Below are 14482 nucleotides of genomic sequence, written 5' to 3' on the forward strand. Positions count from 1 at the left end.
TCCTAATGCACACATTGCTGTATGCAACGTTGCCTTAGGTACACGTTTTGAGGAAGGAAATTTTCCCTGTTACATTATGCATTTTTATGTAATATTTTCACTAACATGCTAAGTGTTTGCATATTTGCACACGTTGCACTAAATGTTTGCATATTTGCACGCATTGCATGGCTGCAGAACGGCACTCCAAAATTCAGAGACGTGCGAATTTTGTAGGATGAGTTATGTTTCAGTTCACATTTTGTTTGGGGAAATGTGGATGAGGTAGGTTCTCTTTTAAATGCAAACTGAATTGCGTTTCTCCAAGGGTTACCCAGCCTCACCTCCTTTTTTCTCCCAGATGAGAAATGTTTCCCTCCCGCTCTCCTGGGAACTCCCCATCTTCCCATCTCCCTCTTTCCAGTGCTTGTTATCTCTCCAGTTTTCTCCCTCCCTCTTGCACCCCTCATTCTCTCCTGTGGCCAGGCTGGCTTTCTGCTTTCCTAACAGAAGCAGGATAGCTCCCTTTGCTATAGAACTGGCTGCCCCATGTCTCCAGTATGATGTCTTCGGACAGCTGTGATCTCTCTGAAGAACGATGCACACAATCAGATGTTACGGGCATGTACTCCTGGTCTTTAGAAACCCCATCAAGGAGCTTGGGGTGCATGGGGGCTGCCTCAGTTGCACTGTCTGTAACAGGGCTTTTCTGTGCATGAAAGACGAGAAGCAGGGTGGGAGGATTAAATCTCTCTCCCCCCTACCATCTCCCACAAACCAAATGATTTGGCACTCATTTTGGGACCCTGAACTGGCTTCTGGGTGGAGCCTTTCAGCCCAGAGAAATGTACATTATCAGCAGCCAGTTCAGCAGTGCTGAAGGCAGACCGTTTGTGGATATGCCTTTGCATTCTCAGGGGTTTTCATGGGTCGTTATGGATCAGCCTCTGAAGAGACTCTGTATATGACCCAAAGGTGGCCAGCCTTGAACATGGGAACAGGGAAGTGGTAAATTGAACCAGCGCAATGGATTTTCATCCCACCCGTGTGTGTGTGTGAATATCTACTGCTAATAACGTAATTATCACTGTCTGGACTTGTCTGCTTTTCATTACCTTCCAACATCTCTGTTTACAGTTCCCATTCCCTACCTTCCATATATTTTTTGCAACCTGGGAAAACACTTGATGCATCTGATGAGGTTGCACTGCAGAGACCCACAGATACATTTGTGAGTCTTTAAGGTGCCGCAAGATGACACAAGCACACTTCCTACCCCTCTGGGGATTTATTTCTGCTGTTTGTTCTTGTATCAGCCCATTCACTTCAGTTTTCGTGGCTCTATTTAGCAGTATTGAATTTTACTGCCTTTTATTATGTATCAATGTTTTTTTTAAAAAAGGATAGCCAAATGTGGAAGCAGAGTAGAGTCATCATGACTAGTGGCCATCGGTAGCCCTCTCCTCCTTGTGGGAGGGAGTTCCACAGTTTAACTCTGCTCTGCGTAAAGAAGGACTTTCCCTCATCTGACCTGAATCTTCCAGAATCCAGTTACATTGGGCACCCACGAGTTTCTAGCGTTGTGAGAGAGGAAGAACAACTGATTCAAGTTTGAAACAAAGGACAATAGTAAGGTCTGGAGATTCAACATTTTTTTTATTATTATGGAAGTCTATAAAATAGCCACATTGATATTTTTTCCCCCTTATAAGATCACGAAATACACAACATCCATTTATTCAACACGTCACAGGGGCGGGTTTGCTGGGACGCCCCCAATGAAATTGACGGGAGCCCCCACTCCAAGCAAAGCAGCAGGGCTCCCGGTTCTTTCAGCCGAGCGTTTGCAAGAGAAATGGAGATTCCAGGTAGACCAAGCTCAATATTATATACACATGAAGAAACCACATGACACAAAGCACGTCTTCACACGGCACCGTGAAATACCCCTACCCAACAGGTGCTTATTTCTTTCAATATTAAGAAACGACAGACACAATATGAGCAATGGCAAGGGGGGAGTATCTCCTGCACAACCCTTAGGGAAAGGGCACGCCAACCATTCACTGCCATGAGGGTGGCACAGGAGAAGCCCACCCCCCGCAACTCCTTCCATATTGGGCCACATGCAAATAAAACCATATTAATTGCTTTCTTTTCCCTTGCAGACAAGTTTTTTCTTTGTTGTTGTTTTACAATAAAGAAGGAGGCAGAGCAGGGGTGAGATATCCCATACTTTTCTAAATAACAAATATTTTTTTTCTTAAAAAAAAAGAAACAGGCGAACTTTTTTTTTATACTAAATATCTATTTTGAATTATAACAAAAATAGTACTTATAATAATAATAACAATAACAATAATAAGTTTATAAACTCAGACCAAAAAACAAAAACACCACACCACCTTTGTGTATAAAATAATATAGCAAATTGGAACTGTGCCAGCAAATTAAAAAAAGACACACAAGACAAGACACATATTCTGAGACTCAAAAGTGCTTCATCCTGCAAACTGCAGTAACAATTTTAATATCTTTTCTTTTTTTTAGTCAAGTTATATTAGTTAGGAATGGTAAATCGAACAGGAGCTATCCTTGCCTAGATACAACGCACACGTATGCATATATATATAAAGTTTATAAATGTATGCCTCTTATATTTCTCCCCTCCCGCCCCCCCCCCCCCCCATTACTGGTCCATCTTCTGGTGGGCTGCTCAACTTGCAGTGAGCGTGTCTTTTCCTCTGCTTCACATCAGAGCGTGTATTTTCATGCTCCACTTTCCTCGCCATGCCTGGGTCGACCGCCGCCCCATCGTTGGCCCACGCACCATTTGAAGAGTGCTGTCCCAGCACCCTCTGCAAAGGATTGTGGGGTGCGCCCCTCAAAAGCGCAAGCGGCTTCACTGACCGCCCCGCCCCTCAACAATGTTCCTGCTGCCAGCCCAGCAACCAACCTCACAAGTTGCCCACTGGACACAAACCTCAGCACTTTTATATATCTGTGGATGGCATAGATCTGCTGTATTGTGGGAGGGAACATGTTGGGAGACCTTAGGGAGGGGGAAAGGGAAGCCAGAGCTGATCTTGTTAACGGAAACAAAAGGCAAAGGTGGATTTATCTTTAGAATCATAGGACGGTAGAGTTGGAAGGGACCCTGGGGGTCATCTGGTCCAACCCCCTGCAATGCAGGAAGAAGAAGGAGGAGAGTTTGGATTTGATATCCCACTTTATCACTACCCTGAGGAGTCTCAAAGCGGCTCACATTCTCCTTCCTGCCCCACAACAAACACTCTGTGAGGTGAGTGAGGCTGAGAGACTTCAGAGAAGCATGACTGGCCAAAGGTCACCCAGCAGCTGCAGGTGGAGGAGCGGGGAATCAAACCTGTTTCACCAGATTACAAGTCTATCGCTCTTAACCACTACACCACACTGGCTGTCCTACACCACACTGAGACAGCCACCACACTCCCTCCCCCCAAACTAGGAGGTCTGCCCGTATTAGAGAACAAAGGATGCAGAAGAAGGAGGAAGAGCAGGAGGAGGAGTTTAGATTTGATATCCCGCTTTATCTCTACCCTGAGGAGTCTCAAAGCGGCTCACATTCTCCTTTCCCTTCCTCCCCCACAACAAACACTCTGTGAGGTGAGTGGGGCTGAGAGACTTCAGAGAAGTGTGACTAGCCCAAGGTCACCCAGCAGCTGCTTGTGGAGGAGTGGAGACGCGAACCCGGTTCCCCAGATTACAAGACTACTGCTCTTAACCACTACACCACACTGGAATCTCAGCTAAAGCAGGGTTTGCAATCCTATTCCGTGCATCTTAAGACTTATGCCTCACCAGGAGTGAAAAAGAGGATGGAAGCTGAGCAGACCAGCCTTGTGTCCCCAAAATGCTTTGCCCCAAACTTCTGAAGGGCAGTGACGGCTCAAGTCAGGCCCTGAGCATACAGTGGTTAATTTTGGGGTGGGGAAAGTGCCAGGGCTCAAGCCCGTCAAGGAAGTTATTTCTTTGCTTATTTTTTTCATTTATTTCTTACATTTATATACCACTTTTTCCTCCATGGAGTTCCAGGCAGCCTGCATGGTTTGCCCCCTCCCACCATTTTGTCCCCAAAACAACCCTCTGAGGTGTGTTAGTCCAACCCCCTAGATGGCAGCTAATGATTTGGCATTTGAATTGGCTTTGATAAAAGAATAATATTCCTTGCTTGCTTGCTTCCTGCAATCCACAAGTCCCAGGGGCTTTGAGAGTTTCCCTGCAAACTGGGCATGGCCTGAACTCTCTTGACTGGCCACAGCTAACCAGGGAGGGCTGCTCAAAAGTATTTCAGCTGCACAGAAAGCGCCTCCAGAATTTACCCTGTTTCTCCATGGTTTGGAACTTTGCTTTCAGACATGACTGGTTCTGAACTCCCGCAACTGATGAGGAGGTTATGGGATCTGAGAGCCTGCAACACGTCAGAGCAACCACTTGGGTCCAAGGATCAACAATAATATAATTATTTTTTTCAAAAGCAACAACAACAACCTGATGGTAAACATGGCTATCAATGTAGGCAACCATTGTTCTGAATTCAAAGGATGGCCCCAGAAATGTGGCTACTTGATTGGAAACCCATTTCCTTAAATAGAAATTTCCTTAAATAGATGGGGGGAACCAGGGATGGGGGCTTTCCCCATGGCAGGGTGTGTGAGAGTGTGTGGGTTCTCTCTCTTGCAAAGTAACGGCAGTTTGGCTTAAGGGCGCAAGAGCACATTAAACACTCAACTGTGCCTAAGGGAAGTCTATGCAATGATCACCATGGCTTTGGGTTGGATGGTGGATGGCAGGATGGGACCAACAGAGGATTTAAACATGGGCGGCAGAGAATCAGCTCCAGAAAACCATATTTTGCTCCTGAACCCCATTCTCAACATTTGTCACTGACCCTCGTTATCATAGTTAGGAGGTGGCCACAGGCTTTGAAATTTGGCTGGTGATCAGAGAGTTTTGGTGCTCCCCAGACACAGAGAAGCTTCTTCTCATGAGAGTCCACAGGTCAGTTCTTCAATATTACACTTCCACAGCAGTGATTTTAAAACAGGTGTCTTAAAATCAGCCGGAAGAACAGGCCAAGGAGTCTCAAATGCATGGACTCCAAAGTCCCCCCACGCTCTGCTGAAGATGGGCTCCTAACTCATGCCTAAACCTCTGGATAATTTCAAAAAAATCCATGTTCTTCCTCAGCCGTTTTTCTGACAACTTCCCCATGCGTGTCTTCAACACACAAGGAGCTGAGCATCAATGTGGTGTATAGCAGTTCCAACGCCAGGCCCTGTTTAAGCATACATCCTGGTACCTCCTGGAGCCATGGGATGCAGCAAAGCCGTCGCTATGGCAACGCAAAAATGTATTCCTCCCACCAACACACAATACTGACTTTAGCCAGACCCCACAGAGGGGGTCCTCTTGGCCACTCTCTCTAAAGAAAGCAAAAATAAAAAAGATATTCCCCGCAGGTCACTGACCAGTTTAACACTGATGCTTTGAAGGTCAGGATCTGCCAGAGGTCACTCGCTACCCCGACCCCGGTCAGGTAAGGCTTCTGACAGAAGGGCAGGACACCCAGACCTCCGGGGGCCAGCAAAGAGCAGGGGGTCCTGAACCCCAAGAAAGAGCAGCAGACAGCAGCAGCAGGAGCAGCGAGGAATCTCTCCTTGCAACAGAAAAGCTTCTGTTTCGGATTATATTTATATATTTATATATATTTATATATATGTGCATATATTAACATTTACGTACTGTTTATAGCCAAGACAATCCCCTTCTGCTTAGTGTTAAAACAAAACAAAACAAAACAAAACAGAATCCATCCAGGTGGTCTCCGCAACCTGTTCCCCACCTGCCCACCCCTCGCGCTAATGCGCCACCGTCGTTTTGGCATATTCGTCAGAGAAGGCTTTGCCCAAGAGGTGTCAGGCGGCAGGTCTCCATCGTCCATGGCAAGCTGGGCTTTTCCCTTTCCATTCCTCCATTCTGGGGGCCCTCAACCTCCCCAACCAAGAGAAAGCAAACCGAGGGTCCGGTTTACACAGTGGCGCCCAGCATGGCTTCTGTCTCTGTCAAGATTTCGTTCTGGTTCGAGTCGAGTCCGAAAAACTTGACCTTGAGCCCGTCCACCGGGTGGACGACGGGCACCAGCGTGATGCGGGGGAAAGTTCTGGTGGCCAGCTCAAAGCGGCTGGTGCTGGCCAGCTCGATGGCCAGAGCCTTGAGGAACAGCTTGGCCAGGTGCTTGCCCAGACAGGTCCTTACGCCTCCGCCAAAAGGAAGGTAGTGGAACCTGCCGTCTTTGTCTTCCGTGCGGCCCTGGGCAAAGCGGTCGGGGTCAAACACGTCCACATCCTTGAAGACGGGAGCCGTGTCGTGAGTGTCCCGAATGCTGTACATGACGCTCCAGCCTTTGGGGATTTGGAAACCCTGTGGAGGAGGAGGAAGAGGAGAATGTAAATTAGGTTTGAATCTGTTTTCAGTTTACTGCAGATTAATAATAATAATAATAATAATATTACCCTGCCCATCTGGCTGGGTTTCACCAGCCACTCTGGGCAGCTCCCAACAGAATATTAAGCACAATAAAACATCAAACATTAAAATCTTCCCTAAACAGGGCTGCCTTCAGATGTCTCCTAAAAGTCAGATAGTTGTTTATTTCCTTGACATCTGATGAAAGGGCGTTCTACAGGGGGCACCACCACCGAGAAGGCCCTCTTCTCGCAGGGAGGGAACTGCCAGAAGGCCCTCAGAGCTGGACCTCAGTGTCCGGGTGGAACGATGGAGGTGGAGATGCTCCTTCAGGTATACTGGGCTGAAGCCATTTAGGGCTTTAAAGGTCAGCACCATCTTCTAAAAGTCAGATAGTTGTTTATTTCCTTGACATCTGATAGGAGGACGTTCCACAGGGTGGGCACCACCACTGAGAAGGCCTTCTGCCTGGTTCTTTTGAATGTTTTAGCATTTGTTCTTTCCCCCCCCCCAAGACATTTTTTTAGTTTTGCAAATAAAGGGTACAAATAAACTAAATAAATAATATTTATTTATTTGTTTGTTTGTTTGTTTATTCATTCATTCCCCACCCATCTGGCTGGGCTTCCCCAGCCACTCTGGATGGCTTCCAACAAAATATCAAAATACAATGATGAGATAAGAGACTTATTAAAAGACTGGTTACAGTCTCACAAATTAAATGACATATTTAAGATAGGCCAGTTGCCCTTTATGAGAAACCTGCAAGCTCCAGCAATGGACATTCAGAAGCATCGCTGCCTCTGACAACGGAGGCGGAGTGCAGCCATCGAGGCTGGGAGCCAGATCACTTTATAAAGGTAAAGGGACCCCTGACCATTAGGTCCAGGATCCCTTTAAGCAGCCGTGCATTTGGTGAATTTCCATTTCGGTAGGCGTGTCGCCTGGGGAAACTTTTACGGAAAAGGGAAGCAACTCAATGGAGGCACAATATGCAAGGCGTCTTGCTCTATACAGAGCTGAACCCCACGCCAGGTGCAGCAGATCTCCTGCCAGGCCCCCTTCCTCACGCAGCGAGCCAGAGATGGGTTCTAAGGCAGGTCTCCGTACTCACGTCCAGCTCGAAGGTCTGCAAAACCGTCCGGTACCCTCCAGAGATGGGGGTGAAGAGCCGCAGGACCTCCTTGATGACGCAGTCCAGGTAGAGGAGGCTGCTGATGGTGTCCAGCTGGAGGGAGCCCTCGCAGAGGCACCCGTTGTGGAGGATGCCTTTGCTCCTCAGCTCCTCCCGGAGCTTTTCCAGCACCCTGGGGTGCTTCAGGAGCTGCATGATCAGGGAGGTGCTGGCGCTGGCCGTAGTGGCGTAGGCGGCAAAGATCAGCTCGAGGGTGCCGTCCTGAAAGGAGAGAGAGACGTGTGTTGCGAGTGAGAGAGAGAGAGCCAGCACGGTGTGGTCAGTCCCATGCAGTCACAGGTTCAAATCCCCATTCTGGCATTCTGGCGCCCTTGCATTATAGGAATGCTTTTGGACCAGGGAAGCAGCTTGTTTGCCCTCTGGGGGGCTGGAGGGATTTTCATTCCCCTTATCAAAGTTTGCCTTACCCACGGGACCACTTTAGCCTGTGAAACTGGCACTCTTGCAGGCCCCACATAATACCCGACCCACATTTGGGAAGCACTCAGTCTTGCAGTGTGGCAGCACCTAAACCCTGGAACTCCCTGTCAGCCCGGTCTTGGCTGGGGAGGGCAGGGTATGAATAAAATTTATTATTATTATTATTATTATTATTATTATTAGAGCAACATAGGCAGCTGCTTTATGCTGAGTCAGACTATTGCATCCCATCTACCTCAATATTGTCTACACTGACCGGCAGCAGCTCTCCAGGGTTCAAGACAAGGTTCTCTCCCAACCTACCTAGAGCTCCTTTTGAGGATTGAACCTGCATGCAGAGGAGATGCTCTGCCACCGAACTACAGCCCTTCCCCCCAGACCATGTTGTATTATTGCAGGAGAGGTTGTCTTTATCCTGTGCAAGAACAAGAGCCAAGGGCTCCTTGCGACCCCCCAGCCTCGACCCACCTTCAGTTCCTGCATGGTGAGCTCCTTGCCATGTTCCTTGCCGCTTTCGATCAGGAGGTCCAGGGCGTCGGAGTAGTCCTTGCCCTGCGTGTTCTGCAGCTTTTCCCGGATGGCTTTCTCCAAGCTCTTCTGCAACAGCTCTCGAGCACGGATTCCCTGGAGGAAAAAGGAGGAGGTTGGAACCCAGGAAGAGCAGCTGCCACACAGCAAAGCCCACGTCCTGCTCTCTTCTCACTCTCAGCTCCAGCCTCTCCTGGAGCATCACAGAAGTATAGCAACCAGAGCCGTCTTTCCCATTGGTGTTAGTGGTTCGTTGCGCCAGGGCGCCAGCCTCTCAGGGGCGCCCTAGCGAGTAGGGGAGCTGTGCGGCTTTGCCAGCAGCCTCCCCTTTCCCTGCACGCCCGCCAGCTGCACCCCGCTAACTATATGGCTGGTGGGCATGCAGCTTCCTTCCCAAGCCTCCTCAGGAGGAGAGCGACCCCTGCAGGGGCTAAGGATGGAAGCTGCGCAGCTTCCCTCCCAAGCTTCTGCAACTGCTAAAGACAGCCCTGCTCCTGGTCGTTGTCCTCCTCCTGCTTCCGGGCGAAAGGCGGCGAGCAGCCTTCCCAGGCTGCCTTCTCGGGCGCCCTGATGGCAGAAAGCATGTCCGCCAGCACATTTTCCTGCTTGATCACCACCACCATGCCGGGGATTGGGGTGCTGGGGGAGGCAGAGGACATTTTCCACCACCCCCTCCCTTGTTTTGGAGTTGCCAGGAGGGGCGCCGGAGGGATCTTTGCACCACGGCCCCGGATATGCTTAAGACGGCCCTAATAGCAACCCCAAAATCACCTGCTCCAGCCCCCTGCAATGCAGGAATCACAGCATCAGCAGGTGAAACACCCACACCTGCAGGGAGAGGGAGAGCAAACGGCCCAGCTGACCCTCCAGAATCAGAGCCATTTGGACATGCTCCAAGATGCTCTGAACACTACCTAATAGTGAGGTCGGTATATTTCCATAATGTCTACTCTGCCTGGTGACAGCTCTCTGGGGTCTTGGGCACAGAGACAGCTCCCCTTCCCATCCCCTGCTTAACTGGTCACTTTCATCCTAAGGATCGAACCCAGCGCCTTCTGTAGGCCATGGTGTTCTTCTTCCAAGCCACTTCTCCTGACCAAGACATCTCTTACCTTCCGGTAGCCGCTAAAAGGCAGGTCCACAGGCAAGGAGAAGACGTTCTCCATGAACTGCTGGTAGACCTCAAAGAGCTGGCTGAGGTCTTCGTCCGGGATCCGGAAGCCCAGCAAGACCCGGATGGCCATGCGGAAGGTGAGTTGCTGGGCTTCATAGTAGACATTGATGGGATCCGGGTTGCTGCTCCATGCCCTCAAGGTGTCCTGGATCACCAGCTGGATCTTGGGCAGGTAGCTCTCCAGGGCTTCATGGCTGAAGATTTTGGAGAACACCTGAAATGGAAGGGACAGGTATATCAGGAAAACACCAGGGGAAACTTTCTGATAGTTCGACAGTGGAACAGACATTGCTCCTTGGCTGCCATTGGGCACAGGCAGGAATCACTGGCCCAGTTACACAGCTCCCCTACAAAGGAAGGTTGCAGGGTTTGGGCAAAGGCAAGTCGGAGGCAACATTGGAGAAGTTCATAAAATTATGTGCAGCATGGGAAATGTGGATAGAGAGAAAATGCTTTCTCCCTCTCTCGTAACACTTGGACTCATGGACGGCCAATGAAGTTGACAGATTCAGGAGAGACAAAAATTAATCTATGGAACTCTCTCCCACATGATGCCTTTGAAAAAGAATTAGAGAAATTCATGGAGGAGAGGTCTATGGATGGTCACTAGCCACAATGGCCATGTTCTGCCTTCACAGTTGGCAGCAGCAATAATGCTTCTGAACACCAGAGCCCTGGCACAGCGAAATGTCTTGGGCCAGCCTGGCCACCCCTGGCCAAGGGTTTCATTGGCAAGGAGTGGAGGGAATGGCATTGATGACCCAGATATCTGAACACCAAGAAAGGACGGTTAAGATACTTCTTCACACAGCACAAACGATGGAACTTGCATGAGGACATCAGAAGAGCATCCTGTTCTCAGAGAGGCCAACTAAATGCCAGTGGGAAACCAGGGAGCAGAACATGAGCCCAAGAGCAGGATTCTCTCCTCGCATGGATCCAGCAAATGGTATTCAGAAGCCTTGCTGCTTCCAACTGTGGAGGGCAGAGCGCAGCCACCTTTGCTAGGAGCCATCGACAGACATCTCCTTCTAAAGATGGCTTTAAAGGAGGATTCGACAAGCTCATGGAGGCCATCAGTGGCTCCTAGGCAGGATAGTTATGCTCTGTCTCCACAGCAATGCTTCTGAAGACCAGTCGCTGGAAGCCACAGGAGGCGAGTGTGTTCCTCTTGTGCGTGGATCCTGCTTGTGGGTTTCTGCTTGGGTCATCTGGTTGGCCTTTGTGAGAACAGGATGCTGGACATAACAACAACAACAATTTTATTTATACCCCGCCCTCCCCAGCCAAGACTGGGCTCAGGGCGGCTAACACCAGGTATAAAAACAATTGAAGCTGCATTTTAATGTTGTACTTAATTCAAACAAGATTAAGTACAACATTAAAATGCAGCTTCATTTCAGTAGAAACTCAAATGAAAAACTTATTGGGAATGAAAATGTCAAATCTTCACAAAGGCCAACTATCCTATGTGGGCCAGAAAAAAGCCAGGGAAGTCCCCGAATAGGAGTTCCATCACAGGAGGAGAAAGGAAAAAGGAAAGAGGGGGAGGGGATCAAGTTGATTCCAAGCCAAAGGCCAGGCGGAACAACTCTGTCTTACAGGCCCTGCGGAAAGAAATCAGATCCCACAGGGCCCTGGTCTCATGAGTCAGAGCGTTCCACCAGGCCAGAGCCACCACGGAAAAGGCCCTGGCTCTGGTTGAGGCTAATCTGACTTCCTTAGGGACCTCTAGGGTGTTGCTATTTATGGACCTTAAGGGCCTTTGGCCTGATCCTGTAGGCTCTTCTGATCTCCTTCAAGGCTCCCATGGCCTCTCTCTTGCAGCCAGCAGTCTCTCCAGTCCTGATATTTATGTTCTGCCCCGCGTTGCCTCTCTCGCCCTCCCTCCGCCCTGAATCCTGGGCGGAAGGAGAATGTTTGCTTATTTTTTATTAACTGACATGTGCGACGCTGCTGCTGCTACCGTCATGATCTGGGCCCCCCAGCTCCAGTAGCAGCGGGGAGCACGCGCCAAGGTAAAGCTCAGGCGGTCCTGCGCGATGCAGCCGTCTCCAGGAATGTGACTCGTGTCAAGGAGGGCTTGCGAGGTGGGGGGTTGGAGATTTGGGAAAGCAGAGCAAGCAAGGTCCTCTCCGCTTGCAGGGCTGGAGAGATCCTTGCTCCAAGAGCCTCACTTTGCAAGCTGTGTGGGAAAGAGAATTCCCTCCCCAAGCCACGCACGCAGATCTGTTCAGCCACTGGGTTCTGCCCAGGAAAAGGAGCTGTTTCTTGGACGCAGCTCTGCCCTGACACGGCACGGGGAGCCTTCTGCTCTGGTTTTGTTTAGTCAAATAACAGCCCCCGTTTTTTAATGGCCTTTGCCTCCGCGCCAACAATGCCTGCTTCATTAGGAGGGCTAAGCCTGACTTGCTACGCATTCCTAGGTGGGATGGGCGCAACACCAGATTTAGGGCAGTCTGGGGACGCCAAGCACAGGGGGCAGTAAAGAATAATATATTTATACAGGTCCCTACTGCGAAGATCCATAAGAAAGCAACTGTACCAAAAGGAATTACAGTGGATGCTCGGGTTGCAAACATGATCCACGCAGGATGCACATTCGCAACCCGCAGTGGCGCGTCTGCGCACACGTGGGTTGCAATTCAGCGCTTCTGCGCATGTACAAAGTGTGATTTAGCACTTCTGCGCATGCGCAACTGCCGAAACCCAGAAGTAACCCTTTTCGGTACTTCCAGGTTTTGGTGGTCCATAAGCCGAAAAAACGCAACCTGAAGCATATGTAACATGAGGTATGACTGTATTGTGAATGTGAACATAAATATTTGGGGGGACGTCAAATTTTTTCCTCACTTAGGGGTCGATATTACTCAAGTCCTGGTGGGAGGCATAAGCTCCCCTGCATTAGAAATGAACAAACAGCAAAACGGAGTCTGTTCTGGGATCTCAGGCCAGAGTTTGACCTTCTCCATAAGGGACACAAAATGTCCCACAAGCAGGATCGGAGCTCAGGGGTCCTCTCTCCTCCTGCTGTGCTTTCCAGCAACTGCTTTTCAGAAACATCGCTGCCTTCGGCTGTGGAGAGAGGACAGGAACAGATGCTGGCCTAGGTGGGCCTGATCCTGCAGGCTCTTACGGTCTCCCTGTAGGAAAGGAAGCCTGCCAAGAGGGAAGGCGAAGAGGTGCAGGTGGTCAGCCACATTTCTGTTTCCTCTTTTTATTTTCTTCCAATATTCATATACCACCTAATGGCAGAAGTCCTCTGGGTAGCTCAGCAGGGAAACGGAAGCCCGAGAGAGGTCTGGGCTGCACTGCATCAGAGAAAGCTACTGCATACAGAGTCAGACCATTGGGTCCACCTGCTCAGTATCTGACTGGCAGCAGTGCCTCTCTGGGATTTCTGGCAGGGAGGGTCTTCCAGACCTATGTGGAGAGGCAGGCAGGGATTGTACCTGCGGTATCCTGCTTTCCAGGCAGATGCTGACTACTGAGCTGCTGCCTGTCCCCCTAACAGGGTCCTTTCCCTCTCAGCAGATCGGGGTAAAAATGGGGGTGGTGCCAGAGTCCCCCCTCTCCCTCCAACCCCCTTGCAGGGCTCTGAAAAATCATCCCACTGTGGAAACCCCAGCAGGCTCTCTGCTTTCCCCTCTTACCTGCATACATTAATACCCCTGCGCCCTCTAGTGAGCAATTGCAGAATAGCTCTTCCTACCCCCCCACTGCACCCCCACCCCAACAGGCCATCCGCTGCCTTCTAGACTGCACAGGTGTCCTGGGAATTGCAGAGACCTGACCAGTGGAGCGGAGATGAAAGAACAGGGAGACATGTCCAAACCGTGCCCTCTGCTTCTGCAAGGCCACCCATTGACACCTGAAGGTAGATCTTGGCAGAGGTGGAACAATGCTATTGCTAAGTGGTCGGGGTGGGGGGAGGTGTTCAAAAAAATGGAGCCTTTCTTTAGCAAAAATAATCAAGGATCCGGATTGTATGCACCACGTAGCAATCGAGTCTTTAATCTATCATGCAAAGCGGCCACAAAGGCGATAATTGGCTGGGTCTCTCCACAATCGAAAGGGAGTCTTCTGCAAATGCGAAGAAGAAATTGCAGGATCAGGCCAGTGGCCCATCTAGGCCAGCTTCCTGTGCTCACGGGGCCAGCCAGATGCCTGCAGAAAACCAGCAAGTAAGATTGAGCACAAGAGCGACACTCTCCCATTGGGTGGTTTCCAGACCTGGGATTCAGAAGCAGCTCTGTCCCCAATTGTGGAGGCAAAGCAGAGCTAGGAGCCCATCAAGAGTCCTCTTCTCCATGAATTTGTCTAATCTTCTTTTAAGGCCAACAAAGTCAATGGCCGTCACTGTCTCCTGCACAGGCGAGTTCCGCAGATTAGCTATGCACTGCACAAGAAATGACTTTATCCGCCCTGAGCCTTGCAACCAATAATTACACACGCATCGACTTGACAGGGAAGCTGGTCACTTAGATCCACCCAGAGGTTCTCCTCTGCCACCCACCCACCCCACCTTGCCCCCCGTGACCTTGTGAGACTGTTCTTCATTCCCTCCCCACATTTCCCTGCTACCTGGGAGACGGCGACAGAGGTGGTCTTGCCCCACACTTGCTCAGGGGAAGCTAAGTAACATCACACACGTTGTGGTAGGGCTGGGATCCATTTCA

General features: G+C 50.0%; 1 protein-coding gene and 1 long non-coding RNA gene across 2 annotated transcripts in view; one reads left to right on the forward strand and one right to left on the reverse strand.

Moving 5' to 3' along the window:
* Positions 1-1616: 1616 nt before the first annotated feature.
* Positions 1617-14482, reverse strand: part of CYP26B1 (cytochrome P450 family 26 subfamily B member 1) — a 30436-nt gene continuing 17570 nt past the window's right edge. Inside the window, exons 3-6 of the mRNA XM_081020926.1 lie at positions 9742-10017; positions 8570-8725; positions 7601-7882; positions 1617-6441 (exon numbers count right to left, since the gene is read on the reverse strand). Of these exons, the coding sequence (XP_080877052.1) occupies positions 6049-6441; positions 7601-7882; positions 8570-8725; positions 9742-10017 (1107 nt within the window). The 3' untranslated portion in view covers positions 1617-6048. The remainder of the gene's footprint in view (positions 6442-7600; positions 7883-8569; positions 8726-9741; positions 10018-14482) is intronic.
* Positions 11442-14482, forward strand: part of LOC308485481 — a 131013-nt gene continuing 127972 nt past the window's right edge. The window contains exon 1 of the long non-coding RNA XR_013990554.1: positions 11442-11452. This is a non-coding gene — a long non-coding RNA (uncharacterized lncRNA). The remainder of the gene's footprint in view (positions 11453-14482) is intronic.

Source organism: Podarcis pityusensis, assembly GCF_964106645.2.
Source record: "Podarcis pityusensis genome assembly, chromosome: 9".
Lineage (NCBI taxonomy): Eukaryota > Metazoa > Chordata > Lepidosauria > Squamata > Lacertidae > Podarcis > Podarcis pityusensis.